The 27845-nt window shown below is 43.3% G+C and overlaps 3 protein-coding genes across 4 annotated transcripts; all 3 read right to left on the bottom strand.

Annotated features, from left to right (window-relative positions):
• On the bottom strand, positions 1 to 4960 carry LOC138602700 (uncharacterized). Its single transcript, XM_069674239.1, has 9 exons — positions 4823 to 4960; positions 3725 to 3977; positions 3413 to 3551; positions 3155 to 3297; positions 2941 to 2993; positions 1986 to 2110; positions 1774 to 1881; positions 1332 to 1541; positions 1 to 1207 (listed from the first exon to the last, which is right to left on the bottom strand). The coding sequence occupies exons 2-9, from the start codon at positions 3937 to 3939 to the stop codon at positions 896 to 898; spliced, it is 1305 nt and encodes a 434-aa protein (XP_069530340.1). The 5' UTR covers positions 3940 to 3977; positions 4823 to 4960; the 3' UTR covers positions 1 to 895.
• Positions 4961 to 8309: 3349 nt separating this feature from the next.
• Positions 8310 to 11267, bottom strand: med31 (mediator complex subunit 31). The gene is made up of 4 exons (XM_069674400.1): positions 11102 to 11267; positions 10366 to 10440; positions 10049 to 10145; positions 8310 to 9197 (listed from the first exon to the last, which is right to left on the bottom strand). The coding sequence occupies exons 1-4, from the start codon at positions 11109 to 11111 to the stop codon at positions 8984 to 8986; spliced, it is 396 nt and encodes a 131-aa protein (XP_069530501.1). The 5' UTR covers positions 11112 to 11267; the 3' UTR covers positions 8310 to 8983.
• A 1888-nt stretch (positions 11268 to 13155) lies between these two features.
• LOC138598213 (Na(+)/citrate cotransporter-like) lies at positions 13156 to 26556 on the bottom strand. 2 transcript variants are annotated; one of them, XM_069669944.1, is made up of 14 exons: positions 26443 to 26556; positions 23654 to 23782; positions 23433 to 23569; positions 22527 to 22772; positions 22303 to 22307; positions 21620 to 21745; positions 21164 to 21365; positions 20811 to 20933; positions 20494 to 20706; positions 14546 to 14649; positions 14295 to 14416; positions 13837 to 13998; positions 13355 to 13492; positions 13156 to 13284 (listed from the first exon to the last, which is right to left on the bottom strand). In XM_069669944.1, the coding sequence occupies exons 1-14, from the start codon at positions 26554 to 26556 to the stop codon at positions 13156 to 13158; spliced, it is 1950 nt and encodes a 649-aa protein (XP_069526045.1). The 2 variants fall into 2 exon arrangements, with proteins under 2 accessions (XP_069526045.1, XP_069526053.1); XM_069669952.1 differs by lacking the exon at positions 22303 to 22307 and having other exon boundaries at positions 21164 to 21347; positions 21602 to 21772; positions 22567 to 22772.
• Positions 26557 to 27845: the final 1289 nt, after the last annotated feature.

The following is a 27845-nucleotide window of genomic DNA, read 5'->3' as shown; positions in this document are numbered from 1 at the left end:
TGAACGTTTATTTTGAACAAAAAAGAAAACAAAAAACAGACAATGAAAAGTTTGTTCAAAAAGGAGTGGGAAGAGGTCGAGACTTATCTAATCCCTCCCCTTCTTCCTGCACAATGATTCATAAATCTATAAATCTACCCTTCATTAGAAATACTACTATTAATAACAATCATAATTATAATAACAACAACAACAATAATATAATAATAATGAACATGATTTATACTGAATATAAACCAATATATCCATCTACATGAGGAACATGTTTACTGAGGGAATAAATCAGGAGAGGAGGAGAACCATTTTCTCATAGACTTCTATAGGATCACACTTCGTTTAAGTGGAGTCGCCCCCTGCTGGACACTATTGAGAATACAGGTTTAAGACACTTCTGCATTGGCTTCACTTTAACAACCAAAAGGCGGTTTACTTCTTAAATATAGCAACATTTCGGCACAGTGGGGCGTTGAGCAATGTGAAATGTTATCGGAAATAAGTTTTAAAGGTAGGTAATTTTAATTTTTCCTTCGTGTTATCGTAAAAAAAATCAGGAAATTACAAAAGTTTTTCCAATTCCACCTGAGGAATGAATGTCGAGGACACCTTTCATCACGATCCACCCAATACTTGCTGAACTTGTTGGCAACTGATGGAATAGTCGAGATGTTCCAGTCTGGATGGAGATGGATCATGACTTCTTCTTTGCTATCGGACTCGGAGTGTAAGCATCCAGGTGAATAACAACAACAATAAAGCATTAGCTTGAGCACTGAGCTTCCTGAAACCAGTATTTGCTCTGTTGTCTCTTTCTTTGTTTCAAGTCATTTATGAAAGTAGGTGCTTTTGTGAGTTTGCAAACCTGCAGTTTAACCTTTCATCAATGTTCCTCCATCAATCACTCGATCAGCTCCCACTCTGAGTCGCTGACCAGTCTGTAGTTGAGTCTCCGGTAGTGTTCGGGGTGAATTCGTCTCTGTCTCCACACCTCGTCGTACAGGCTGTGCACGGTCCGCGGCAGCGGTGGAAATCCTGCTGTGCAAGCCAGCATCTGACAGTACTCCCACTGATCCTGCTCCAGTATCAACAGGTGGCGCTGCTCGACTCCCTGCTCAATCTTTTCCTGCAGCTCTCGTCGGACCTCGTCCTCCATCTGGGAGGGAGTTGGTAAAGTGACCGAGCCGTCCAACACGGCCAGAGCGAACTGGACCTGCGGAGATCAGAATGAACAAAAGCTAAACTGGAGCTCATCAGTCTGATCTGCTACTTATTAAAACCTGTTTTCATCCTCCGGACATGTTTCCTTCCACCCGCCTGTGGACACTGGAGCTCACCTGGCAGTTGAAGTTAGGGAAGGGGCAGATGATCCTGCAGATGCCGATGAAGAAGAGCGAGGGGAAGGCTGGGGGCATCAGGAAGCGGTAGAGTGGAGACACCACATGGTTGTGGATCTTAAGACCCAGCTGAGCCGCGTCAAGGAACGGATACCTGAAGTTGTACCCCGTGCAGAACATCAGGACGTCAGCCGGGCCCACTGAGCCGTCCTGGAACAGGTAGCTTTTATTTTAACACACTGCTAGTGTTAAAATAATCTAGTACTCTAAATATGCATATAAAAGTAATCTAAATATATACCTTGTACATCTATCCATCGAGAGCAGCACTTTAGTGTCTTTAGTGCGTTTGTATGGTTGGACAATAACATCAGAACATCGTCTGCATACTGTCATATTTGAGAAACCAAACTGCAGATCAGTGCTGGTAGACTTCACTCACCTGAAAGCGAATGCTGCCGTCTTTGTCAACCGCCACCACTGGACTGGACTGTTGAATGCCAGAAGGTAGAGGAAAAGTTAAACGAGGGCGACCGTGGCTCAGAGTCACCTGGAGAGAGAGAGGGATAGACATCTTTAAATCGCTGCTTATTTGACATAAGTGACAAGAAAATAAGTTATTCCGTATCAAAGCTGTGGAGTGTTGTTTATCACCTGGGCACCAACTTTGGCCAGTTCAATGGAAATGTCCAGTCCTGAAGCTTTGGCTCCCAGAACCACCACTGACTGACCCGAGAACGGCTCTGGGTACCTGTACGAATGACTGTGGAGCACTTTTCCTACATACAGAGAGAACTGACATCAGGGCCAGGCCTAGATTAGCCTACTTTAGCACAAAGATTGGAAGCAGGGGAAGACTATTAAGCACTCCAGCAGAAGAGAAAAATAATATTGCTGTGTCCAACAAATGTTCAGATTAAGAGGGTTATTCCAGTATTTTTAAACCTGAGTCTTATTTTCACAAGTTAAAGAAATAGTTTTGTGTCTGACAACGTTAAAGAAAAGATCCCAACAGAGATAGACCAGAGATAGCTGTTACATCGCTCTCTTCAAAGACTCCAGACTCCATTTACTGTCATAACACAGGACTTTCTGTTCTACTGCTGCACCGATGAGACAATTTGTTTGTGTTATTGTGTGACTTTGGGGTTTTAAAGGGTTGGCTATGGATCCAGTGATCTGTGTAACACACAATAACATAAAAAAACAAACCAATCCAGGGACCGGTAGACACGACACTCCCCTGTTCTGCAGAGTAAAATCAGTGTTTTTATGAATGGAGTCTGGTGTGTTTGCAGAGAGCGATGCAACGTCTGTTTGTGGTTAAAACAATCATCTTCCTCTGTAACAAAAAGGTCTATCTCTGTAGGGATCCTTTCTGTCATGTTGTCACACATTTAGAAGAACAATCTGAGCCTGTCAGTGGAAACAACAAGAACTTTTAGTGGACGACCTTTGACCCATCAAGGATTATGTTGCAGCCATTACAGCCTGTTTCAAGGCCAGTTTAAGCAATTTATTGGAGCAATCCAAAAACTTTTTCTACCTTTTAGTAATTTAAACCCCAAAATATGTTTAAAAAAGGACCCAGGTTTATAAATCGTTGTACCTTTAAAGTTCTCTATGCCTGGTATGTCTGGGATGTGTGGGTCAGAGTAGTGCCTTAAAGACAAACAAAAACAAACGTCACAACAACCAAACAAACTTTTGATCTGTTGGCAACAGGAAGTAGTGACTGAATGTGACATTTATTTTGAAGTGAAGCAAAAGTTTGATAAACGAGAGGTGAAAAAAAGTAAAATGAATAAACAGTTAAATCTCACCCCGAGCAGACGAACACCGAATCAAAGGTCTCCAACTGTTGACATCCTGACGAGTCTGATGATGTCACCTCCCACGTCGTCCTCGTCTGCTCGCCCTCCGCTGTCAAGACTATAGGCTTCACCATTTCCACCACTGTGTTAAACTACACACACACACACACACACACACACACACACACAGACACGCGGCTGGAACTATTATTTATTTTATTATTAATACCGTAAATCATTCATGTGATGATGTGCATGACGACTCACCCTGATGTGAGGCCGGATGTCGTGGCTCTCGCAGTACCTCTCAAGGTACCTCTGGACCTCCTGATGGGGCAGGAAGCTGCTCAGGTGGGGGTCGAAGGGGAAATCAGGGAACATCATCACCTCCTTTGGCAGGTTGGTTCTGTGGGAGGACGGAAAACAAACAGAGACAAAGATTTTATAAACTCATTATATGTTGTTTGTAACATTTCATCTGTAAAGAAGCTAAAGCTGTCAAAAGAAGAAAGACTCAAGGTAAGTAAAAGTACCTCGTATTTATTCTTGACTGCGGTGATTTGTGATGCACAGACGTACCTGAGGTCTCTGTACATGCTGCTGTGTATCGGCTGTCCGTTGTCGTACGTCCCGACTCGTTCTTCGTAACACCAGGTGCCTCCGATGTTCTCCGTGAGCTCGAACAGCACCGGGGGGGCGAAGGTGTTTGGGCGTGACAGGATGTGTCTGGCTGCACAGAGTCCTGCCGCCCCGGCACCGACCACCGCCACCCTCTGCAGCATCGTCCGCATCATGACAGAGAGAAGCTGAGGTCTTTACTCTGACAAAACACCTGTATTACAGTTAAAAAAAACAAGTGTTTGTTTTTAGCCCACCAGCACAGGACTGGATGCTAAAGGATCTTTTTATTTTCTTTCATAGTAGTATCAGACTGAACTAAGGTACACATACATTAATGTAAAAATACTTGTAAGAAGTTAATTACAAATAAGGCTGTGAAACAAATGTAGTGTGGAGTGAAAAGTACAATATTGCCCTCTGAAATGTAGTGAAGAAGAAGTTTAATATTAGTTTAACATGGAAATAAACAAGGGAAGTACAAATTACTCAAAGTAGTAACTTAAGGTAAGTAAGGTCAGGTAAGGAAGTAACCATGATTTGTACTGGCCGTTTAAAAAAGGTTACAGGGTTCTGTCTAGCACACATAGTAAAAACTAAATAGAAATAACATTTAAGGAACAAATTACACACATTAGAAGTACTGTACTTGAGTACATGAACTTCATTTACTTTCCACCACTGGACCTATAGACTGTATAAATAAGACTGGACCACATAAATGTTACCTAGAGGAGCAGTTACACGCAGAGGAAATCTGGACTTTGACCTGCTGAGACTGAACTCTCTTTGAGTTTAATTAAAGCTGAACAAACAGCGTTTAAAAGACCAAAAAAACAAAGATATAAGCAGTAAACGGACTTGCTCAGAGCGTCACGGGAAACGCGGAAAAATAATAATGTATGTTTAAAAGAGGTAGTCATAAACTGCGCATGTCCGCCCAGAGAAAGGCAACAAGCGTATTTTGCTAACGATGTAGCTTGCTGTGTGGCTACGTAACCTACAATTTTATAGGAAGTAGCTGAAATATTCAGCCATAATCAGTGAGTGAAGTGTTACCGCAGAGTCCCTCCGTCTGTATCCGTTCCGGTGTCCTGACCGTCCGCTGCGTAAATAAACGAAACATTGTTAAACATTAACTGAATCGGTGAGGACACATTCTGCCAACGGGACACGAGTCAAGCTATAACACCGATACCCTTTTACCGCAACTACAGACGTGTAATAAACGGAACAGCTCCACGTCCAAACTTTTCCTGTAAGAATAACAACTTCCCACAAGAATCTTTCAAAATAAAAGCATTGTCAAGCAGAAGAATCAGAATCAGCTTTACTGGCCAGGTATCAGAATCAGACTCGGAACTGTAACTGGGCGTTACAGTTGCTCTGACAGAGAAATCATAGAGAAATATATATGGCATAAAATACAAATAATAAAAAATGCTAAATAAATAAGAATACCAAAATTAAAAATAATTGCTAGAATAAAGTTAAATGCAAATAAGAATTATGATGCAAAAAAAGTTATATACATAATACGTTTATACATAAGAGTTATTTATGTATTTATGTACACATACAAGGAATTTGACTCCGGTTTAACTTCGCTCTCTATGTACAAGCATTAAATATTAAACTAAAAACTACAAGCCTACATTATACTGCAGCTGCCCTCGGCATCAATGACACAGCGGTAGAGTTCGACTGGTGCTCAATTTCGTCTTTATTTCTCACACCGTGAAACTAAAACATACAAAACATTGTCAATACATACATACAAACAGTTTCAGTTCAAATTGAACAAACGAACAGTGTCAGTAAATTACAATGTTACAATTACCTCGCTTCGCCTGCCAAGGGTGCACATTTTGAGCTGGCGACAGGTATGCCTCCATTCACTCACTGCTTGCGACCAAATACACAAAACACAAATCAGCAAAGCACAAACAGAGTTCAATCATAACACAATTATTTAACGCCACTGATCTGATCTTCCTGCACACACACACACACACACGAGCTCCTGGGTTCAATTGACAAATTTTTCCGGGGCGAACCGCTCAAACCCTGGAACCTGAATACACCGACCAAATGCTGGTGGCCACTTACACTCCCACCAAATCATGTTCAAAATTGCAAGGTCAGCAATATGAAATTATACAGGATTTAAAACTACCTAAATTAGCAACAAACAAAACAACTTGACAAAACAATAAGGGTCATGTCTGTTTTGAGTGGTTCAGATTGGCCTATCCTTGGCACAGGGTAATATTAATCGCTTTCGAGAAGAAGCACTCATTTTTGAACAGGCCGTTCTATAATTGAGGGTTTGGAGGGTTGCTCCTTTTTTGTTGCAGTCTTTCGATCACCAACCTGCACTTTGACCCGACGAACTAACCCATCACAACCTGCTGTAGCTTCAACCACTCATTTCTTGGGAGTATGTCCTCTTTGATAATAACAATGTCATTTACTTTTAAGTTGGGCTTAGGAACAAGACACTTTTGCCTCAAAGAAATGTTCAGGAGGTACTCCTTCTCCATCTGCCCCAGAACTGTTCTGTTAGGTACTGCACTCTGTGCCATCTTTTTGTAGCATACATGTCCTCCTTGACAAAGTTAGCAGGGGGTGGTAAGGCAATCTTGGACTTCATCAATATTAAATGATTTGGAGTTAAGGGCTCGAGTGATGTTGGATCATTAATTGTATTAACATTCAAAGGACAGGTGGGGGCTGGCACAGAGTGCTGGGTGAGTTTGTGGTGGAGGATTTCAGGGATGATGGTGTTGAATGCATCATCCACTGACCTGTTTGCCCAGTAGGCAAACTGCAGGGGGTCCAACAGGGGGCCTGTGATGTCCTACAGGTGGCTCAACACCAGTGTTTCAAAGGATTTCATGACCACAGACGTCAGGGCGACGGGCCTGTAGTCATTTGCTGTGTTCGAAATGCCATCCTATACTAGCAGTACGTCCTGATGTGGCCTAAATGTAGTCTGCAGTACGCAAACAAAAGCTAAATGTACAGTACGCCAAAAATACCCGGATGTCGTACTGATTCAGAGAAAATCTCCAGTATGCATCGAACCAGTCTACCTCGCCTACTGTATCCCACAATGCAAAGCGCTGGAACGTCACAGCGGCAGATGAAATGATGGACAACAGCAGCATTCCAGCAGAAGGGGGCGCTATAGCTAAAGAAGCGGCGGTTATTGTTTACTTCCGCCTGGCGTAGCATACTGTGAAATGTATTTGAAAAGCTCCTCCATACTACAGACTTAGTCTTAGACTTAGACTTAGCTGTGTTCGGCGGTAGTCTGTCAGACTACCGCCGAACACAGCATGCAGTATGTAGCATGTAGCACATATCTTCCAGGGAGTTCTTGTGCTCCCTTGTCTTGAAGGTTCCTGGGGATCGTTGCTGCAGACCACCTGCTGCTGTGGACCTGCTCGACTGCAACAACTACTAACATCAGCCTTCCCCATAGTATCATTATTGTTGCTGCTAATGCTAATAGTAGACCTGTTGACTTCAACTGTTACAATTACGATTACCTCAGCCTTTATCATTACTCTGCTTCTCGCGCTAATTTATTTATTTATTTATTTGGCCAATCTTCACCCTAGTCTACCACTATTATTGGCATTGTAACCATAAGTATGTGTCTGTTGTTGTTCATGTAACAAGGACATATGTTGTTGTTGCTCTCTCTGCCTGTCTCTATCCTGCATCTCCTTCTATCCCATTTTCGGCCCATCCAGTCGAGGCAGATGGCTGTTCAACATGAGTCTGGTTCTGCTCAAGGTTTCTGCCTGTTAAAAGGAAGTTTTTCTGTCAATGTGCCGAATTGCTAAGTGCTACTCATGGTGATTCACGTTGGGCCTCTCTTTAAATAACTTAACAAAGAGTCGGTCTAGACCTGCTCTTTCTGTAAAGTGTCTCGAGATAACTCTGGTTATGATTTGGCGCTATACAAATAAAATTTGATTGATTGATTGATGTAGTATATAGCATGTAGTATGTAATATATATTACGACATTTCGAACACAGCCATTCAGTCCTGTGATGGAGGGTTTCTTTCGGAGCGGTATGATGGAGGAGTGTTTGAAGCAGGAGGGGACTTCACACAGCTCCAGAGATCTGTTGAAGATCTGGGTGAAGATGGGGCCAGCTGGTCAGCACGGACTCTCAGGCAGGAGGGAGACACACCGTCAGGTCCTGGAGCCTTCAGTCAGCAAAAACATGAACTCGTCTTAAATGTATTTGCATCAGTCGATGTTTCAGTCGTAAATCACTACAGGATCTGACTCTTTCTTCGACTCCCCATTTGATTTGTGTCCCCTTAAGATGTTAAAAAAATATATAAATGTAAAGTTAAAATACAAAGTTAAACATTAAGTTTCAGTAATAAAGCGAGCCACAATGAAAAAGCCAGAAAATACTGTCATTCTGTTGAACTTGCTGAAAATATGTAATCTGTCATCAAAATGAAACGAGAGACAAAAGCGTCAAATTTGAAACAATTTATTTTAAAAGAAGGGAAGGACTTCGGCTGAGGCCAGAAATGTAGATTAAAATGAATGTATTTAATATTCAAGCTATTTATCACAAATCTGTTACTGACTACAGTCCGTATTATTCATCTAATAAACGTTCCTTCACATTACAGTCTGCAGCCACTGCTTTTAACTGATCTTTGTTCCATCACGGCTTCAGGGCTGAGCGACGTCCACAGCCAGACGATGGACGATCATGTTTGTTTAGTCTCAACAGCCTGACGCGGGGTAGCTTGCATCTTTTTCCCCATGTGTTACGAAAACAGACACTGAAAATGATCTTTATGTAGTCATGGTGACATATTAAACCCTAACCCACACTCCCCTGTGTAAGGGTCCACACAGGAGAGTCAGTCTCACACTGTTAACTGACATATAACTGCCAGTGTGCCGGTATAAGTCGGACGTCCAGTGTCGCTCTACTTCATGGTTTGCCTCCCACAGAGCACTGACAGGTTCATGTCTTTACTGTAAAATGTCCAACTCACAACAAATCCCCGTCACAAATCTTCTACAACAGCATTTAATAGATCCTGTTTAACAACAGTTTCTGTAAGGAATAAAAAAGAAACACATCCAACGTGTCTGAAACATGGTTATCGGCCTCAGAGCTCCAGTATCACAGTCCTCTATACAGTCCTCCTCCCACCTCCAGTGACATCATCACTTGGTGGCGGCGTTCCCGTGCGGCGGCGGCTGCTGCTGCGGCTGCTGCTGCTCGGCCAGCGCCTGCTGCAGCCGGGTGCGTTTCCTGGAGTAGTGCTGCCAGTGCAGCAGCTGCTGCTCGTCGATGAACTTGGCACACTGAGCGTTCACCAGCTCCTTCCTGAAGTGTTCATACTGCAACAGCTCCAGCATGTGCAGGCAGTGAGGATACCTGCAGAGGAGGAGGAGACAGGAGGTGGCTGAGATTCATTTTTCATGTGCAATCGCTGTATTTTTTAAACCATGGCCTCATTTTTACACATTTCTGGGGGCCAAAAAGTTGTTAAGGCAGTAGATTTGTTCAGCCAGCAGCTGTAAAAAGACTGTAATGGCTGCAAATTACGGTTTTGTTCTTGTTGTTTCCACTGACAGGCTCAGATTGTTATTCTAAGTGTGTGACAACATTACAGAAAGGATCCCTACAGAGATAGACCTTTTTGTTACAGAGGAAGATGATTGTTTTAACCACACACAGACGTTACATCGCTCTCTGCAAACACACCAGACTCCATTGACGAAAAGGGTAATTTAACATTTTGCTGGTTAATGCTGCCTTAATTGGTCTGTTTATTTTCTGTTATGGTGGGACTAGTGTGGGGGGTTCAAATATTCAGATGCAACAAAATATTTGTGAAGCAAATAATAACAAAGAAAATCTAACCTATCAGGGCAGCAGAAGAACAGCAACTCAAGTTTTCTGCAAAGTAAATATTACTGTGTTTTACAATGGAGTCTGGTTGCTTTGAAGAGAGCGATGTAACGGCTGTTTTGGGTTAAAGGTCACGCATCTGTGCTTTGACTTTTGAATGATTCGCTTGCTTTTGGTCCTAACACACCTTTGTTAGATCCGATCGCTGCATTGACTCTGCAGATTAAGAAATATAAAGAATAACCCAAGACTTATTTGGGCTATGTCAGGAGGTAAAGCTAGTCGATCATTAATCACAGGGTTTGATCCCCAGTTCCTCCCACTCACATGTCAAAGTATAAACGCATTCATCTCAGTGCAGCAGGTTGTCTTACTTGAGGAACTTGGCGTACTCGGGCTCCTTCCAGTACAGCAGGTACTTCAGGTAGTTGATGAAGGGTCTCTCTCTCAGGACACCTCTCTGAGCCAGAACTGCAGACACAGACAAAGGAAGTCATATTCTACAGTTAACACGTGCACACAGTGAATTTGAAAGGAATATAAGGTTTACTAAAAATTTACATCTTCGTTGAAAAGATTAAGTAGGATTTTGTCATAAATAATAGACTTGGAGGCGATGTTGGCCTCGGTCTTTTGCACAAACATAAATAGAAGTGTAGAAACACTGAAGCAGTCGTCTGCTGTCACTCACAGTTCAGGTAGTTTGGGTTGGCCAAACACTGGATGAACTCCAGCTCCGACTGGAAACGGTTCCTGGCCTGCTCCTCTGGAACACAAAACACACAGCAACAGATTAACAGTAAAATAACATCCAGCAACAGCATGATGATGAACATGTGACTCTGTGGAAAGAGGGGACAACATCTGGGGAGATTTAGAGGAACTGTTTTCAGTGAATCTGGTCAACTTAATGAAAAATATTAGAAAATGTGAACCTAAAAATGTTCCATGAAATAAGTCCACGTGAACCAACACTGCACTCATAATTTCCAGTCATAGAACTACCAGACTCTATTCAAGTATGCCGCGATTTAACCCTGTACTGTTTATCAATCCAGTAAAAGACTTAACACTCGTCATATAACTAAGAACAATGATAAAAACTGAACATCGCTGTAACGATGTCTCCATTAACAATATGAATTGTGTATTTACAAAAATGATCATAAAGTGAAAAAGAGAGATCTGACGATTTAAGAAGCTGTGTTTGAATAGTGTAAATACCAAAGGTAGGTAAGGTATGTGTGCCGAGAGGAACAGTCAACCTAATCCTTACAGAAAATAATCTCAAATAATTTCCAAACAAGCTTATATAGTTCACAGCACGTAAGCAGGTTACAATACACTAATTTAATGACAGAGTTTATACAGGGTTTATGCTAGAATGCTAATATTAGCGAGACGTAGCGCCAATATCTATGACAAACCTGTTTCCATGACGCCGGATGAGCACAGGTTCGCTCCTGAAAACAGCAGGCTCTGTTCTGGACGACACAGTTCAATTTCAAACCAACACACGAACAAATTCACTTCTCAGCGTCGGTCTTTGTTGCTGTTGTATACTTGTAATTTATCGCCGTCAACAGTGGGAAGCCATATTTACCGGAAATCAGCAGCTTCTCTTTCCGACGATTTACGGCAGTTTACGGCACCTGCTGTTACTATTCTGACCGCCAGAGGGAGACATTTGACAACTAGTTCGTGACAGTTAACGCCGTGTGTTTCATTCACTGTTTAACTCACTGAAGTGAAACATTTGGCCACGATTTTACTCGGCGTAATTAAATGTAATAATAAAAACTTTAAGTACTTTAAATATGACTTAAATATAAGTCAAAGATGCATGTTGGCAGCATCATATAGTTTGGTATAAAATCAAATATATCATAAATAGCCTACTACATAAACGTATAGCTGGGGATTCCAATTCTTCATTTCTATTCATAATTTATTTATATTATATATTTTCATTATAATATTTAATTATAGTTTAGAATAATTTCTTAGTGTATTTTTTGATGAACATCTTCTACATACTCGTGTTAGGGTGAAGTAAAATGTAAGATATTTATATATCAGCATTTAAATATTTTGTTTTTAGTTACATTTTCAGTTAGAAAATGGGTTTAGAAACACATAAACATCGTAACTCACAGAGAATTATCTCTAAATGGGGCTTTTTAGCCTCTGTTAGCGCCTTATTTCGGTGTAGTGGAAAATTTATGACCTCAGCAAACAGCAGGGAGACACAGAGACAGGCTGGTGAACAAAGTGGAACATCGAGCAGCTGGAGAGATGTCAGAGTGAGGAGGCTGCACATGGACATGCATCTGGTTTCTTTGAAGATCAACTTTTATTAACAACAAATAAACATGTTAGCAACAAGTTGGTACAAAACTCTGCAGGTTACATATGTACAGTCACACAGGTGTTACTAAAAACAAACTTAGACATTTAAATAGAAAACAACACAAATACACACATTTTCTAACTACTTTCTAACATAAATCAGTTCACAGAGATAAGAGATGAATTTTCCTGTTGTAGAAGTTTCAGTAGAGTTTGTTCACTTGATAAAACCCTGCTTTTAATATGCGACAAATTCAAACTGTTCCTCTTCGGCTGCAGTAAATAAACACGTTTATATGAAGGTGTGCGGTTAATTCCACCTTTAGAGACCTTCAACTCAGTCATGTAGTTTAAACATTGAGAGGCTGTAATATCACAACCACTGGATGAACTCTCCTGCTGCTGAGCTGTTAGCTCGGATCAGTACCAGGATTTCTCTGATGGACACCAACTACCGGCGTTCTGTTTCAGCTGTGGAGCGCCTGTCCGTCTGTCTCCGCTGAGTGGCAGTTTCTCTGTATCTAGCAAGTCACACGTGGGCTGAGATCTGTCTCACTACAGCGCTATGAAGCCAAAACAAACAGATGTTACTGAGATTTAATGACAATAAACAGGCTGACAGGATGCTGAGATAACTACATCAGCTTAGTCAAGAACACTGCTTTAAAATGCCCATTTTTTGAATGGAGTTTGGTTTGACCGTTTCTGATGCATCCTGCGGCTGTCACAGGTCTCTAATGACGCAGCAGTGAATTTAAATTTTGGCTATTATGTCTATTCATTTGAAACATCTACTTAAATTCTGTTCACAATGATACAAAACAGTGATGGAAAAAACATCAAAATAAAGGAATAATTTAGTGGATGCCTCTAACTGCTGGTCATGAGATTTAAGCTAATGCTCAATAGCAACGCGTGCTGCTAACAGGATTATAAAAACAATGTTTGAATGTCTTTTAGAGGATCTGTTGAGAACAAACTCTGCATCAGTAATAAAAAGGTCCAAACACCAAGAGGAAGTTCTGGTGGCTCAGAAGCTGCAGGATGAAAACAAAAACACTTCCCTGATTGGAAATGTTGCCCAGAGTGATGACGCCTGCATGTAATTTCAAAATAAGAGCAGGTTGTTCTTTTAAACAGGCGCTGTGGCGTTGGCCCATGAGGGGAACGTGTCCAGATCGAACATGACGCGACCCCAGCTGTTGATGGCGAGACTGATGCAGCAGATCCCGATGATGTTCATGACCACGCCAGCTCGAGCCTGCAGGAGGAGGAAGAGGTTACTCGGACTTCTTGGGTGGGTCTGAATCTTTTTATCCCCCCCGACTCACCATGTCGGTCACTTTGAGTAAACCGTAGGAGAAGACGATGGCGTTAGGGGGCGTGGCTACCGGTAGCATGAAGGCGAAAGAGGCGCTGAGCGTGCAGGGGATCATCACGTACAGGGGGTTCAAGCTTATAGACTGGGACTGAGTCAGGAGACAGGAAATAAGTTAATAAGGAAACAAGCCCTCGTTTGTTTACAGCTCCACCCTCACGTCCAAATATGGTCACTTCTGGCTCCAGAAAACCAACATGGTGGTGACATAGGTCTTTCAAAAGGCTGCCAACAAACCAGTGGGTTATGACACAGTGGCTACATTCATGTTTATACAGTCTATGATGACTTGCCTTTCAGTGGCTAAAGGTAAACCCGTCTCGTTGTGGGCTTTTAATTTGAAACATCTGACGGAAGCAGCAAAATTTCAGCCTTCAACATCTTTATGTGAATATACCGTTTGTGAGTGTGTGGAACCTGTGAGTGTTTTGTTACCATGGAGGCCAGGATGGGCAGGAAGAGCGTTGCTGTGGCGACATTGCTGGCACACTCTGTGAAGGTGGCGATGAGGAGGCAGAGGACGACGGCGATGGCCCACGGAGGGATGGATTGAAGAGGCATCATCTGAGTGCCGAGCCAACGGGACAGACCGGACTCCTGACAACACACACACATGCACACACACACACACACGCACACACACACACACACACACACACACACACACACACACACACACAGAGACAGACAGACAGACAGACACACACACACACACACACGCACACGCACACGCACACGCACACGCACACGCACATACACATTCTTACTTTGAAAAACTTTCTGTTTTTCCCAAAAACTCTTAATATCCAAACTTTCTTTCTGAAGTTGTAAAAATTAATTGCAGTACAAACACACACACACACACACAGACACACACACACACACAGACATACCTCGCTGCCTTTGGCGAGGGCGAAGCCTCCTCCCAGCAGCAGCACGATGTTCCAGGGCATCTTCTTCTGAGTCACCTGCCAGGTGAGCAGAGGAGGGGCGGGGCCTCGAGACACCTGAGACCCTGAAAAAATCAGTATAATTTTAAAGTGTGTGTGTCTTACCTGTGTGCGTGTGTGTGTGCCTGCGTGTGTGTTACCTGTGTGCGTGTGTGTGTGCCTGCGTGTGTGTTACCTGCGTGTGTGTGTGTTACCTGTGTGAGAGCTCCTCCAGCAGCAGAGGAGTCTCGGCGGCTCAGAGGGAAGAACAAACAACAAAACCGCGACAAACAGAGAGACGGTGGCATCAGTGACGAACCTGCAGAGAGGAGAGGCGGGGTTACACCTGGACAGGTCACCTGTCAATCACAGGGCTGACACACACACACACACACACACACACACACACACATACAAAGACAGACAACCTTTCACTTTCACACCTACGGGCAATTTAGAGTCACCAGTGAACCTAACGAGCATGTCTTTGGAAAGAAAGAAGAACCCGGAGGGAACCCACGCATGCACGGGGAGAACATGCAGACTCCACACTGAAAGGCCCACTACGTCTGAGCCGGGATTCGAACCAGGAACCTTCTAACCACCATGCTGGAGTAAATCACCTCCAGCCGAGATCGACCCTGACCAATAGATAAGAACGAGACTCTTTAAAATGTCTCCAAATCAAATCTACTTGATCAAACTGCACTTCCTGTTCCTCGTCGTGTTCTCGCTTTATTCAGACATTATTGACTCAGAACCTCGTGGTTCGAACGAACGAAGGTTTCACCAGAGTCTGTGTTGACATACACACAGAGACCAAAAGTTCAGGGGAGTTTCCAAATGTTCTGTTCACTTTGAGCGATGTCAGAATCACAGATCACATTTAAACATACAGATATTAAACTCTTCAGCTGCTCTGATCGTCACCGTTAGTTAGAGCTCAGTTTGAGTCGTCTGTCTGCAGGAGTCTGAGCACATGATGAACCTGTAATCATGAAACATGTTGAAATCATCCGTTTACTCAAACTGCAGGTCCAACGTGACCGACCCCCCCCCCCCCCACACACACACCCTGGATCCCCTCTCTGAAACCAGGCCAGCAGTTATCTGTGTCCTGCTCGTGTTGGGACAAACCGTCTGCTGACAGCTCAGCTTCTGTTTCAGGCCACAGCCCGTCTCGTCTTCATCGCAGAGAAAGGGTCAGATCATGTCTGCCCCTGAAACTGTTCTGACTTCAAACAGTTCATAGAACAACACCTGAGCGCTTTACAGAAGCACAGCTACAGGTTGTTATGGACCTCAGGTGTCTTTTAACACCAGTTTAACAGCTGGATGGATTCAGGTCCCCGTTAGTCTCATCAGTTTATTAACACACATCTGCAGAACTAATGACACTCTGCCAATTAGCTAATGTTAGCATGCTTACGATGCTCTGAATAATTTGAACAAGATGTGGCTTTGAGTTGTTTTTGTGCATGCTTTACATTGTTCTACTACGGAAGCCCTAAGTGGACATGCATCCATACATTTTATTTACTCAGTTTTCACGTGATAACGAGTCATTTCCGATTGTTTTCTTGAGATCTCGACTTCTCTATCTCGTTATCTCGAGATAACAAACATGATCAAGGCAAGGCAAGTTTATTTATATAGCTCATTTCAGCAACAAGACAATTCAAAGTGCTTTACACAGAACAACAAAGGCAAAGAAAACAGGACATTAAAAAGCAAAGTGAAGAAAAACAGCTAAAATAGAAGCTAAAATAGAAGCTAAAATATAAAAATAGAAAGAATAAGGATAAAAGCTACAGTGCAGATATAAATAATTTAGAATAGTTATTAAAATAAAAGTATTTAAATAGTTTAATAAAAGGCAGCTGTGAACAGGTGAGTCTTCAGGCTTGATTTAAAAGAAGTGTTTCAGCAGACCTGCATGTTTCTGGGACTGACTCTGGGGACAGAAAGCAGACCTGTCCCTGACCACCTGAGGGGTCTGGATGGTTCGTACTGTGTCAGGAGATCACAAATATATTTTGGCCCCTGACCGTTCAGCGCTTTGTAAACCAGCAGTAGTACTTTGAAGTCTATTCTCTGACAGACAGGGAGCCAGTGTAAAGACCTCAGAGCTGGAGTGATGTGATCTACTGTCCTGGTCTTAGTGAGGACTCGAGCAGCAGCGTTCTGAATCAGCTGCAGTTGTCTGATTGATTTTTTCGGGAGACCTGTAAAGACACTGTTTCAGTAATCGAGTCGGCTGAAGATAAATGCATGGACCAGCTTTTCTAGATCCTGCTGAGACATAAGTCCTTTAATCCTGGATATATTCTTGAGTTGGTAGTAGGCCGACTTTGTGATTGTTTTAATGTGGCTTTGATGGTTCAGGTCTGAGTCCATGACTACACCCAGATTTCTGGCTTGGTCAGTGGTTTTCAACACTAATGACTGAAGCTGTGCGCTGACTTTTAATCGCTCCTCCTTAGCTCCAAAAACAACTACCTCAGTTTTGTCTTTGTTTAATTGAAGAAAATTATGGCACATCCACTCATTGATTTGTTCAATGCATTTAACTAGTGCTTGTAAGGGGCCATGGTCCCCTGGTGACATTGTGATGTAGATGTCTGCGTAGTTATGGTAACTAATGTTGTTGTTTTCCATAATCTGAGCCAGTGGAAGCATGTAGATGTTAAACAGAAGAGGCCCCAGAATGGAGCCTTGGGGAACTCCACATGTAATCTTTGTCTGCTCAGATGTAAAGTTACCTATAGACACAAAGTAGTCCCTGTCCTTTAAATAAGAACGAAACCAGTTTAGTACTGTGCCAGAAAGTCCAACCCAGTTTTCCAGACGGTCGAGTAATATTTTATGATCAACTGTGTCGAATGCAGCACTGAGATCGAGTAGTACTAAGACTGAAACTCTACCATTGTCTGTGTTTAAGCGGATGTCATTAATCACTTTGGCGAGAGCCGTCTCAGTGCTGTGGTGTGGTCGATAGCCTGACTGGAAGACATCAAAGCAGCTGTTCACTGTCAACAAGTGGTTCAACTGTTGAAAGACAGCCTTTTCGATTATCTTACTTAAAAATGGTAGATTTGATATAGGCCTTAGTTCTTCATCTGTGACTTGTCTAGGTTGTTCTTTTTTAACAGTGGCTTGATGACCGCTGTTTTCAGGGCCTGGTGGAAGACACCTGAGAGAAGAGACAAGTTCACAACCTGTATCAGATCTGATGCCATGACTTTTGAGACCTTTTGGAAAAAATCTGTAGGCATAATATCAAGGCAACAGTGGGAGTCACAGCTCGGATCCCCTCAAAACAAACAGAAACAGGCTGCACGTACCTCCTCAGTGCGGGCGACGGCAGCATGTCCTGCTCTGTGACATCACAGTGAGCAGCTAGTTATTTATTTATGCACCGTTATCACGAGAAAACCAGCTTTGACATTTCGAGATAACGAGATAAATAAATCGAGATCTCCAGAAAACAACAAGTAAATAAAATGTGTGGATGCATGTCCGCTCAGGGCTTCCGTATTCTACTGCTGCTTTATGTTATGTCCGACCTTGTGCGATTGCCGTCTTTACGACGTTCACATAAAAATGACCATAATCATATTTATTTATGGAGTTAAAAAATATGTTCGTCTGTGTGACTGCGTTCCCAGGGTGACCTGTCTGACTCACACTCGTCTCAGAGCTCGTCATGGGAGCTAAAACATTGTGTTGTGAAGACACCGACACATTCAGATGAAGGGACTGTCAAATGTTTATAAAAGGTTTTGTGATTCTTTGATTAGAAGGAGTTTTAAAAACTACAAACATGAAGTGTTTGACTACAGGAAGTTAAAGCCTGCTGCAGCACAGAGGGTGTATCAGGACAACGATCTGTTCTTCTGAGAACGTCCGTCATGTTTTTCATCCTCAGATCGACGTCGCAGCGTCCTCGTCTCATGTTCAGTGAAAACACGACAGCCAACAGGACAAAAACATCCGAAAGGACAAACAGATCAATGACGTTCTTCGTGGGTCATGTGACCTGGCTGGCCGTTTATGAATGAGGTGAGAGGTGAGGGGGCGGAGCCCTGATGAAGTAACACATCCCCATTAAACAATTCATGTGACGTCTTTGCACTTTTTTCTGACAAAACAGGCACACAAGGAAGTGTCTGATTAGCGTCCGGCTAATCTTTAGCACCTTTTTTCCCTTTAATGTGTGCTCCGACAGTTTTAAGGCCTGTTGGGCTTTCTCTCCATCCATCCATCCATCCATTATCTACACCGCTTATCCTGTGCAGGGTTGCGGGGGGCTGGAGCCTATCCCAGCTGTCATTGGGTGAGAGGCGAGGTTACACCTTGACAGGATGCCTGTCAGTCACAGGGCTGACACACAGAGACAGACAACCTTTCACGCTCACACCTACGGGCAATTCAGCGTCACCAGTGAACCCAACGAGCATGTGTTTGGACTGTGGGAGGAAGAACATGCAGACTCCACACAGAAAGGCCCACTACGTCTGAGCCGGGATTCAAACCAGGAACCTTCTAGCTGTGAGGGGACAGCGCTCACATGGGCTTTCTCTGAAGACGGAAAACCCCAGTCAAAGTGGGTGGGATGCCTCCCAGCAGCCACAAGGGACAAAAGCAGCTCACTCGACACTCATGACATGAAGGATGGAGACTGTCGGTTTGTTGATGTCTGTCTTATGTTAAAGTTAAAGACCTCCCTGAGCCGTTCTGTGAAACCTTATGGGGCTACTCCGCTCACCGGGTTAGACCTCTGCTCGCTTTCTTTAGGAAGACAAAGACGTCCCCGTTCTTCATCCTGCCCACGACTCTGTGTGCTTTTCAAACCAGCAGAACAAGACTGCAGAAGGTGGTGTCGCTGAAATCACCTGACTATTCATGCTCACTATGGATTTCAGTAAATCTCTGCTTTATGTGATTCTGCTTTCACAGCATGGATGTAGTAAATGATAAGACCCTGTGAATGATTTCCTCCTGCAGGCTGTGGTTAACAGAGCGAGACTCACGGACAGGCCTGATTTCACATCCTTAAACCTTCATATATTCAGGTGAAGGTGGGCGCTCATGATCACTTGAAGATTTAAAGGGATGTTTTTTTTGTTGGTTTGGAGTCTCACATTGTTTTGATGCTATGATCAGATTAAACCCAGCTGTGATTCTGCTCTCTGTCAGTTTGATTTCTGTCGTTCGGACACATTTCCTTCCTCTCTGAGTCAGATAACTTGTAACCTGTGTAAACACTGCAGCGTGCAGCGTGCAGCGTGCAGGTGATCTGAGTTCATGCAGCGACAGTGTGCGGCTCGGTACCACAGGTCGACCCTCGGCTGGTGACGTGACTCTAAAGTTTGCCGTTTGCCCCGCTACGTGTTCCTCTGTTTGTTCTTCACCTCTGATTCCTGTGTGTTCAGGGATGTTGCCCCGAGGCCGGCGCTGAGTTCACCTGCAGCTTGGGTTCGTTCAGTCGTCTGACCCGAGTCTTTTTCCACTTTACATTAATGCAGGAGCAGAGCTGAACACACATGTACTCTCACATATGCAAACAAACACACAGAGAAATGGGCCAAATGTATTCAGGGCAGCGTTTCTGTTAAAGATGAACTACAGACGCTGAAGGGATCATTCACTCCAAACACACAGACGCGACTACAGTCAGACTGTGTGGACATAAAAACACCTGGAGAGACAGACGGCTTCAAATCTGAACGTTTAAACATTTTTCTTTCTCGCACTATTTCCCTCAGTCTTTGTTTAATGACACAGAAACACTGCTGATGTGCACAGACTAAACAAGGAAACTAAACACACCTGATACTGAACAGAACCGAACAGAGAGAATAACTACGGAAGCCCTAAAAGGACACGGACATCAGAGAACCTTCAGCTCTGATGCAACGTCAGGATGAACTCAACACTGACTCCACTTGGGCGAATGCATAAATGGCAATTATTTAGTGATTTGCAACATGAGATTCGCCTCATGCGCTTTCCCCAACACAAGTCAGCGTCTACTCACGACTGTTATGTCTCTACATTGACTTTGTTTGCAATCACGCTGCGAGCGATCTTTTCTGTAGGTCTGAGCACACCTGAAGTCACGGGATACATGAAACAACATCACCTTCAGTACAGTACTCACTCAGCCTTGGAGTTGAAGAGGTGGGTTGCCCAGCCATCCATGAAGCGTGGGTCTCGTGTGAACCAAAGCACCACCATGAGCACAAAAACCGCCAGCACACTCATCTCTCCGTAACTCATCGGGCCCAGACGGCGATGTTCGTCTCTGATCACCTCGTACGCTGCACGTTCCTTCTCCGACTGTGCCGCCCCACAACCCCACGTCCTCCTCAGGCTGCAACAGGTGAAAAGACTCATTCAAGTACAGATGGACAGATTATGTTCAGTAGTTACGGTCAAAGTGAAATGGAGCTTGTTTCGTTTGGTGAAGCAACTCACTTGCAGCCGATGTAGAGGAACTGCAGCCAGAACCAGGCCAGCGTCAGGGTCAGCACCATGGTGGGGAAGGCAAACGCAAACCAGGACGCAAAGTTGATCACGTCGCCGTTCTGAGGGAAGAGTCTACGAGAAAGAGCCAGACAGGAAGTAAAGAGAAGACGACGAGTTAAACTTCAGAATGAGAAGTCAAAGTGGTCAAACATCCAGATCGCTGCTGTCGCTGTTAAAGAATCCGGTTCTTCCCTTGTTGCTTTCACTGCTTTGCCTGATAGTTGTGGATTAAACGAGTGTTTAAAATAAGAACACCTTTATCATTTTGTAAACATGACCTGTGTTTTTATATTTGCACCTACTGGCTCATCTGTCCGATCAGAACCAGGTTGGGTCCTGTTCCAGTCAGCGTAGCGATGCCTCCGATGCTGGCAGCGTAGCAAACACACAGCAGGAGTCCTTTACTCATCCTCTTCCTCTCATCTTCCTCATCGCTCAGCTCTTCCAGCTCCATCTGACAGCAGACGTCCTCCACGGACACGACCGCTACCACAGACAGAGAGACTTAAAGGACCTGTTTGCATGTTGTAGTTCATTAACCACAAAGTTTGATCATTTTCCTGATCATACACCATCTATAGCTGGATTTTGGGCTGTACAATAACACCACTGGATGAGGTCAAGTTTAGACCAATGGCTGCTTGTAAAGAGGATCCTCTATCTGACAAAACATTTGTTTCCATTTGTAAATATGTCCATCGTAGATCATCTTTAGTTCCCACAGTGGTCTTTGGACTCACCAGGCCCGCTGTTGGTGCCGTCTGATGGAGGCTTGTCCTGGGGTGTTGGTTTGACGACCTCCTGTCTTTCCATCTGACCCTCTGACGACACTTTCTGCTCAGGGGACATGTTGTCTTGTAGGTTGCCGGTTTTCTCTGAGTTGACTTGTGTTAAGGTTGCCCCAGTCATACCTGGGAGAAAACATTCAGACGTTACTGAATGCACTGGGTTCCTTTTATGGTTGATAAATTAGATTCACTGATCAGGAGTCTCTCACTACGGATGAACTCTAGATTAGAAAAGATGTCACCAAGCAGAGGCCTTGTAGCTCTCAATAAACCCACCAACAGCAGCTCTGATGTGTCAGTCACAGCACAGCCATAAACGAAGATCAAGCATGTCTAAGAAATGGATACGACTGCCTTTGGCTTGGTAAGTCACTGGAAGGATTACATTTGCTTCAGAAGGTCAGGGGATGGGAACAGGGAACCCAGCTTTCCTTTGAGCCATGCTAGAACAATATTTTAGACGGCACGGCCGGTCGGCTGGACAGACTGAAATATGAAGTTCTTTTTTGATTCATCCTCACAAGTGTCCAAGGGAAGGGAACAAGGGACAGACTATGAAGTGGATTCACCTGCGTTGAGGAAAGAGTGCCTGAGCATGATCATGCCTGTTTTTATGACTCCATGTTGGATTGACTTGTTTGTGTTTAGCATACTGTGACTTTAAGACTTGACTACTGCAGGGTCTCGGTGAAATGGACTCAACTTGGACATTTGATGATTTGATTTCAACACTGGAAATAATATTTAATGCTTCCTACTTTTTTTTTGTCAATTTCCAAGATGCATTATGAAGTACTGTGACCACCGATCCTCTATCGTATGTCTGTCATCAGGTAATTATTTGGGATACTGGTTCTTTCTCAACCAGGACATCTACTACAGTGCATCAATCATTCCATTCTCCATGATGTTCGGACCATTAGTTTGCGGGGTGCTGGTTTGCTCTTGATGTTCCTGTTGTAGAACAACATCCGTCGGCCTCTTGAAGTGAGGTTCAGGGTCCACATTGCCGTTGAGCTGGTCCAGGATGGCCTGGACAATCGGGACCATCATGGCTGTGGTGGCCGTGTTGCTGATCCACATTGACAGGAAGGCTGTCACTCCCATGAAGCCCAACATCAACCTGGGAAACAAAGGAAGAGGAGATCATCAACAAGGTAACGATGCTGCAACAGTCCTTGTCCACAAATGAGACCTGAAAACTGGACGCTGGATCAAAGCATTTCAAAACACTCAAGTACAAAGTAAACCAGTTAGACCAATGAGCTTTGACACAAAGGAAATCTAAAAAGACAGAAGGCATCCTGGGACCTTCCTTTTATGGGCATGTCCCTCACACCTGGTGTGGACCAAGAACCCGCAGGAGGAATACTGTCAATCCAATCTGTTCCATCCATCTAAGTTGTTGGGGCATTTAGCGTCCACTTCCAGGATGACTTCAAAGATCACCTCTTGCTGTGATGCAATACTGACAACCCCCGAGCTACGCACTCCTTCTCCCTTTGAGATTTAACCATTAACTGTAGATGAGAAGTGGGTGGAGCCACATTGAAGTCATCAGTTTGTGGACTACCGTTTTGAAGCCTATAGTTTTGCACTTTGGCCTACACTATATTCCGGGAGCAGAAGTGGCTTTATTGGACAGTGAGCGTGGATCTGGAGAGAAGCAATGGGTTAGCCAGCGCTAGCTTGGTTAGCAAGGTGCAATCTTAAGTCACTGTAACTGTGATATTATTTCAGTCTAATTTTGGAAAGCAAACTAAACTAAGTGTAGATGACTCACAGGGCGGGTCGCACTCCGACCAGCAGCAGCACTCTGAGCGCGATGCGTTTGTGGAGGTTCCAGTGCTCCACGGCCACGGCCACCATCAGCCCCCCCACAAACAGCATGTTGGTGTCCTTCAGGTACTGCATGCACACCTGAAAGACCAAACAATCCTAAGCTTTCTCACAGGAGCAAAAAAAAAATACAACAGCATTACAACAGTTTGTGTCCAGTCTTACGTCTTTGGACTGCATGATGCCGAGGAGGGGGAACAGGATGGTCGGCAGCAACGCCGTCACCGCCAGAGGCAACACCTCAGTGCACCAATACACCGCCATGAGGGCGATGACATACGCACAGGCCGCCTCCTACACACACACACACACACACACACACACACACACACACAGACATGAAAATTTCAAGGACTCAGAGCAAGAAGTGGAACGACCTGCCTAAATGAATAAGTGATTCTTTTCTAAACACATTCGATCTTAGTGACACATCTCCTGATTTTACTGGTTTTGATCTTATTGTTCGACACCTGTTGTTCAGCTCTTCTCTGTCACAGTCTTCTTCTGTAATCAGTGCAGAAACAGAAACAGTTCCTGCAGAAAGTGAACATGTGTTGAGACTCATGCTGCTGAGCTAAAATCACGTGCACGTCAGAGCAGTGCGCACGTGCCTCTGATGTGGGAGGATTCACAACCTGAGAGTTTATGTTCATTCACCGGCTGGACTCCAGAATCCAGCTGTGCTGATGGAGAGTCAGAGTTCTGTTCAAAGCAACAGGACGGATGGAAAAAACTACAGAAGGAAGAGCCGAGTGAAACAACAGAGCTGTCGGTGTGTCGTGGACTGCTGCTGGTTTCATACAAAGAACAACAGAAAACGTGCAGCAAACTTTAACCGAGTGTCAGAAAGGAAGAAGGGTTAGTCTTACCTTAAAACAAACGTTTAGTAGTACCTTGAAACAGACTTTAAAGAGGAACTCAAACATGCTAAAGAGTACCTTGAAATAAACTCTCCAGAAACAAACTTCTGGGTACCTGCAGACTCCTGACAACTCCTGAAGAGTCCTTAGAAACAGACACTTAAGCGTACCTAAAGCACGCTAAGGAGAACCTTCAAACAGACCTTTTGCATCTTTGGAAAAGTTATAACTTTTATAAGATATGAAATGAACCTTTATGTTGCAGTAGAGAGTTAATATAAAGGTTTCAGCCGCCTCCTAATTAGTTTCTCTGAAGAGACAGAATGACTGTTTCTGTCTGTAATGAGGCTGAACATGGCCCCTGATGTAGTTCATCGTCCAGGTCTCTTCAAATCTCAGTCAGGCTCAGACTGACAGACAGTCGTCATCAGAGGTGACAGGTGTGAAGCTGCGTGTGAACACACGGAGGGCTCAATAACAACCAGGTGAAACGACAGCCTGCAGAGCCCCACAGGGACCGACTCTGTTGATCTTTACTGCCTTTCACACATATGAAGTGTGGATTTCTGGGAGAAGTTACAGGAGACTTTCAAACAGAATCTGAAGCAGACAAAAACCTTCCTCTACTTGTTTTTATTTCTACTAATGAGAAGAAACTAAGTACGAGTCTGAGTACTTTAACATTTGAAGGTACTTCCTACTTTCAGATTCCTGCGCGGACACGCATCCATATGTTTTAATTACTCTGCTGTCTGTGATAACGATTGAATTTAAGTTGTTCTCTGGAGATCTCGACTTGTTTATCTCGTTACTTCGACATAACAACGATCGACAGAAAATGATCCCGTAATCCTGAGAAAACCAGCTTTGTTATCTCGAGATAACGAGACAAACAAGTCAAGATCTCAAAAAAACAGTACAGTAAATAAAATGTATGGATGTTTGTCCGCTTAGGGCTTCCGTAGTTAAAATGAGCTCTGTCTGCATCACAGTGATGAACACTCTCATGCATCAATAACACTGATATCTCTTTATTATTTAAACACTTCCAGTAATATGTACATGCATATAAACTGAGCGTCTGGAACGACTTGAGCAGGACTTTAAGTTGAACAGAGAGTTTGACACTGTAACAAACAGACAGGTTAGTTAACGTCGCTCTGATGTGATCAGCGTGTTTTTCTTTCTTAAAGCTTCTCAGGAACTTTTTAACAGTTTGTCAATCAGTGACTGGAGACTGTGAACGCAGCCTGCTGACTGAGACCAGTTCACGTTCCATTTAAACTGCTTTATTTATCTAATCAGACAATATTCAATCAACTGTGGGGAAATGTAACCACGCTTATGAACTGTGCTGATGTGAAACTTTCTTATTCTGCTCCCCTTCAGAGCGACCTTCAGGAAACAGGAACACCAGCATAATCCAATGATCAAAGATGATTGTTACAGATCAAACCAATCAGGAGTTTAAAAAGAGCTCCACCTTAACCAGCATAAACACAACAGTTAAACATTATAAAATATATATTTACATAATGACTCAACTTGATGCAGGTCTCTAACCAACAGAGTTTCTGTTTAAAGTGGTGTTACATGTAAACTGGTTGTGTTTACCTGTTTACCTGTAAATTAACTGGAATATTTATGACTGACAGGTTCATTTGACTCGTTACTGATCAGAATGCAGGTGACCGTTGATTTGAGTTATTGGTAATCTGGTGAATTTAAACAGGTTATTGTTCGGTAGTTAACTTTGTGTACTTATTGTTTCATAAACATTTAGTTAAACTGGTTACAACTTTCAATCCTCGAAACATGAACTATTAATTATCCAGTTAACAGACTTTAAACTGGTTGATGTGAAGTCAACTGTTAACTAGTGATGTTTCCATTAAGCTTCACTTTCATACACTGGTTAGTGTTCAAATGTCAGATTAAACTGGTCGGAGATCAGTTAAAGGAACTGGTTATTAAGACTGGTTTGTGTTCTGCAAAATGCTAATCTGAACTGGTCAGAGTTTCAATAACGTGTCAGTAAACTGATCAGTCACTCGTTAGTTACTGGTCTCTAACTGGTCAGTAAACTGGTCTCACCGTGGTGCTGAGAGCGAGCGGCAGCAGGAAGAACGGGCTGCAGAAGAGGATGAAGAAACCCTTCAACCTCCAGACCTGCCTCAGCATTTTCACCCGCAGAGGAAGAACCGACATGATGAAGAAGAAGAAGAAGAAGAAGAAGATGAAGTCTAAATATCGTTCAAGACCTGTTTCAGTGAGACTCTTCTCTCTTTGTTGCTCCCGCTCTGTCTGCCGGCCTATTTCTCTCTCTCTCTCTCATCCTCTCTCTCTCTCTCTCTCTCTCACACATTGTGATACGTTTCACAGTCGACAAAATAAATATTAACTTAATGTGAGTTACCACACACACACACACACACACACACACACACACACACACACACAGCAGGGTAAACACAGAGGAGGATATCAGATCTGTTTACGTCAGGATCAACTCACCTTTTATCTCCTGGCAGAAGAAACCTGCACCGTTAGCTCACTGCGTGCTCTGTAGCCAATAGAAAGGATCATTTTGACACCTGTGAGGCCCCAGCATGTAGTCGTCTGTGTCTCTAGTTGTTTTTGTGTCTTTACGTAGCTGTTTAGCATCTCTTTGTTACCATTTATTTCTTTTTGTAGTTGTTTTGTGTATCTTTGTGGCTCTTTGTAACCATTTTGTGTCTTTGAGGTTGTGTCTCCTAGTCGTAGTTTCTTTGTAGTTGTGTTGTGTCTTTATGAAGCTGTTTTGTGTCTCATTTTAGTTGCTTCGTGTTTCTTTGTAGTCGTTTGTATTTGTAGCCGTGTTCTGTCTCTATGTAGCAGCTTAGCATCTCTTTGTAAGCATTGTGTGACTTATTGTAGTAGTTCGTTATATATTTGTAGGTGTTTGTGTCTCTGTAGCTTTTCAGCATCTCTTTGTATCATTGGCAAATTATTTTTTCCTTGCTTTGTAGTAGTTTATTATCTCTTTGTTGTTGTGTTGTGTCTGTGTAGTTTATCTGTAGTTGTTCTGCTAGTCTATGAAGCTGTAAAGCATCTCTTTTGAACCATGTAGTGTCTCATTGTAGTTGCTTTGTGTCTCTTTGTAGTACTTTGTTTTCAGTTTGTCTTTATAGATGTGCAGTATCTCTTTAAATCAATGTTGCGTCTCTTTGTGGCTGTTTAACATCTTTTGTAGTTGCTTTGTGTCACTTTGATGTAGTTTATTATCTATTTGTAAATGTTTGTTGTCATAGCTGTTAAGTATCTCTTTGTTACCGTTTGTCTCTTTGTAGTCGTTTTATGTCTCTATGTTAGATATCTATCTATCATTTTGTGTCAATTTGTAGTTTGTCATCTGTTTGTAGCTGTTATGTGTCTGTCGCTGTTTAGCATCTCTTTGTCTCAGTTATGTGTCTCTTTGCAGTTGTTTTATATCTTTTTGTAGTCCTTTTGAGTGCATG

The sequence above is a fragment of the Semicossyphus pulcher genome, unplaced genomic scaffold, assembly GCF_022749685.1.
Source record: "Semicossyphus pulcher isolate SPU_LCO1_2020_fin unplaced genomic scaffold, fSemPul1.0.p SCAF_10, whole genome shotgun sequence".
In the NCBI taxonomy this organism is placed as follows: domain Eukaryota; kingdom Metazoa; phylum Chordata; class Actinopteri; order Labriformes; family Labridae; genus Semicossyphus; species Semicossyphus pulcher.
The sequence above is the reverse complement of the archived record's forward strand: the minus strand, read 5'-3'. Positions and strand labels throughout refer to the sequence as shown.

Bases quoted from the DNA above. Each gene is read 5' to 3' on its own strand.
- LOC138602700 (XM_069674239.1), bottom strand. From the start codon at position 3,939: ATGATGCGGACGATGCTGCAGAGGGTGGCGGTGGTCGGTGCCGGGGCG. The intron at 2,994-3,154 runs GTGAGATTTAAC...TTTGTCTTTAAG, and splicing joins TCGGTGTTCGTCTGCTCGGG to GCACTACTCTGACCCACACA. The intron at 1,208-1,331 runs GTGAGCTCCAGT...TGATCTCCGCAG, and splicing joins TCCCTAACTTCAACTGCCAG to GTCCAGTTCGCTCTGGCCGT.
- med31 (XM_069674400.1), bottom strand. The intron at 10,146-10,365 runs GTGAGTGACAGC...CTGTGTCTGCAG, and splicing joins CAACCCAAACTACCTGAACT to TTCTGGCTCAGAGAGGTGTC. The intron at 9,198-10,048 runs GTAAGACAACCT...CCTCCTCTGCAG, and splicing joins GAGTACGCCAAGTTCCTCAA to GTATCCTCACTGCCTGCACA.
- LOC138598213 (XM_069669944.1), bottom strand. From the start codon at position 26,556: ATGTCGGTTCTTCCTCTGCGGGTGAAAATGCTGAGGCAGGTCTGGAGG. The intron at 23,783-26,442 runs GTGAGACCAGTT...GTGTGTGTGTAG, and splicing joins CGCTCGCTCTCAGCACCACG to GAGGCGGCCTGTGCGTATGT. The intron at 13,285-13,354 runs GTGAGTCGGGGG...CTCCTCCTGCAG, and splicing joins TACTCAAAGTGACCGACATG to GCTCGAGCTGGCGTGGTCAT.